The sequence below is a fragment of the Podarcis cretensis genome (assembly GCF_951804945.1).
Source record: "Podarcis cretensis genome assembly, chromosome: 13".
Classification (NCBI taxonomy): Eukaryota; Metazoa; Chordata; class Lepidosauria; order Squamata; family Lacertidae; genus Podarcis; species Podarcis cretensis.
In genome coordinates this window covers 32,063,744-32,065,880 of record NC_137182.1, presented here as the reverse complement: position 1 = coordinate 32,065,880, position 2,137 = coordinate 32,063,744, and the positions used below count along the sequence as shown (strand labels likewise).

The 2,137-nt window shown below is 39.1% G+C and overlaps 1 protein-coding gene across 1 annotated transcript; it reads left to right on the top strand.

The window, feature by feature from the left end:
* Window positions 1-877: 877 nt before the first annotated feature.
* Window positions 878-1,804, top strand: LOC307200437 (olfactory receptor 5V1-like; the record flags this gene model as incomplete). The annotated part of the gene is made up of 1 exon (XM_079948982.1): window positions 878-1,804. The coding sequence occupies one exon, from the start codon at window positions 878-880 to the stop codon at window positions 1,802-1,804; it is 927 nt and encodes a 308-aa protein (XP_079805108.1).
* Window positions 1,805-2,137: the final 333 nt, after the last annotated feature.

Genomic DNA, 2,137 nt, shown 5'->3' with positions numbered 1-2,137 from the left:
GAAAGGCAGGTGACATCTGCCGCAAATCTGTACTAACAACCTCCTGTATTGTTTCTTGTGGTTCTTGCACTGAGATATGAGGAACAATCCAGACAAAGTTCTGCTATTTTGCTGGAACATAATTTGCTTCCTTTCACTGTCTCGCAGAGCAGAAACTTCACAACCCATTTGGAAAATTAGTGTCAGCGCTAGAGATTTGGAACCAGAGAGCATAGATGTGCTAGCAATGGTATGTGTACGCAGTTTTCTAAGATGAATGATCTAATGGAGAATGTTTCATGGCTATTACAACTGGAGATCATACTGAAAATTATATTGGATCAGGGTTCCCAAGGTAAGATAGATTTGTATACTTAAAGTTATGCTTTAAGAAAAAGTCCTTTCAAACTTCCGCTCATTATGTTCAAAGGATAAAGCGTAGGGATTGCACGAGTTCCATATTTGCAACAGCCAGTTATTTCTCAATAGTCTGTCTTACTCCTCTAACCATAAAAATGTTCGCCACACACGTCATATTGATAACCTTCTTGCTAGTATTTGGTGATAAGGACCCATATGGATTTGAAAATATCAGTTGGATTCACGGCACTCTACATAGATCACCTTCCATATTAGTACTTTAGGGATAAGAGCTGATTATGGTATGCTAGGATTTCTTCTGGCAGTGATAAATCTGCAGTGCTTTTGCAGGAAATGTCACAGAGTTATCCTCAGACAGAAGGATTATCTCTTCTCAAAGAAAGATCCATCAGAATCATACCTCTGTCATCTTCTGCACTTTATATTGAATATAATGCCAGTGTCACACTATTTATTAACATGATCACAATTCATTTCCCTCTTCTCTACAGAAAATCAATTGCTTATTTGCCAAGGTATGGAGGCACAAAATGAAACTGGCCTGTCTGAGTTCATCATCCTAGGTTTTAAACTTCTGCAGGAGGAACGTATTTTTCCCTTCAGTGCATTATTAATCATCTATCTTTTCACTGTGCTGTGGAATACCTTCATTGTAGTAATGACATTGGTGGATCAGAGGCTCAGAACTCCCATGTATTTCTTCCTTGGGAATCTCTCCTTTCTTGACATTTGCTACACTACCACCACAATACCCCAGATGTTGGCTCACCTTCTCTCTGAGAGAAGCAACATTTCCTACATGGGTTGTGTGCTCCAGGTGTATTTTTTCTTCTCCTTTGTAGGCACTGAGTGCCTCCTTCTAGCAGTGATGGCATTTGACCGCTATGTTGCCATATGCAACCCTTTGCGCTACACACTGATTATAGGCAAAACAATTTGTCTCCAACTAGCCATGGCCTGCTGGACTGGGGGTTTCCTCAACTCAGCTGTGCATACAACTTTTGCTTTCCAACTACCTTTTTGTGGGAAGAACTGCCTTGATGCTTTCTACTGTGATATCCCCCCACTACTGAAGCTATCATGTGGTGATACTTCCCTTAACCAAATCATCTTGCTATCTATTGGCCTGTTCATAGCTTGGACCCCATTACTTTGTATCCTTTTGTCATATACCTACATCATTTCAACTGTCTTAAAAATAAGGTCTTCTGAAGGGAGACAGAAGGCTTTCTCCACCTGTTCCTCTCACCTCACTGTAGTCCTTTTGTACTATGGCAGCTCCATCTTCACTTACCTGTCTTCAAACAGCAGTCACTCCTCAAATTATGCCAGGCTTATTCCAGTGATATACAGTGTCTTGACACCACTCTTAAATCCTATCATATACACTTTACGCAACAAGGATGTAAAGAGTTCCTGGAGAAGCATGATTAGACATACATAAATATGAGAAGAATAGATAGATAGATGATAGATATACTGTATGATAGTTGATAGTTGATAGATGGATAGATATAGATAGGTGATAGATAGATCTAACACACATTCACAGATTATAGACCTACACTCACTTTTTAAATGTATGCTTGCTTTTAGAATATCATAGTCACACATGGAGTCTGTTGTGGATTAAAGTAATCACAACTTCTGCAAAGTACCAGCTGGTTTCTGACTTGTTTCTTATGTCTTATGCACCATTCCTTGTTGACAAAATTGACTGAAATGTTTTGAAATGCCAGTTACATTCAATTGTGTATTCTATGTTACTGTGCAAAAA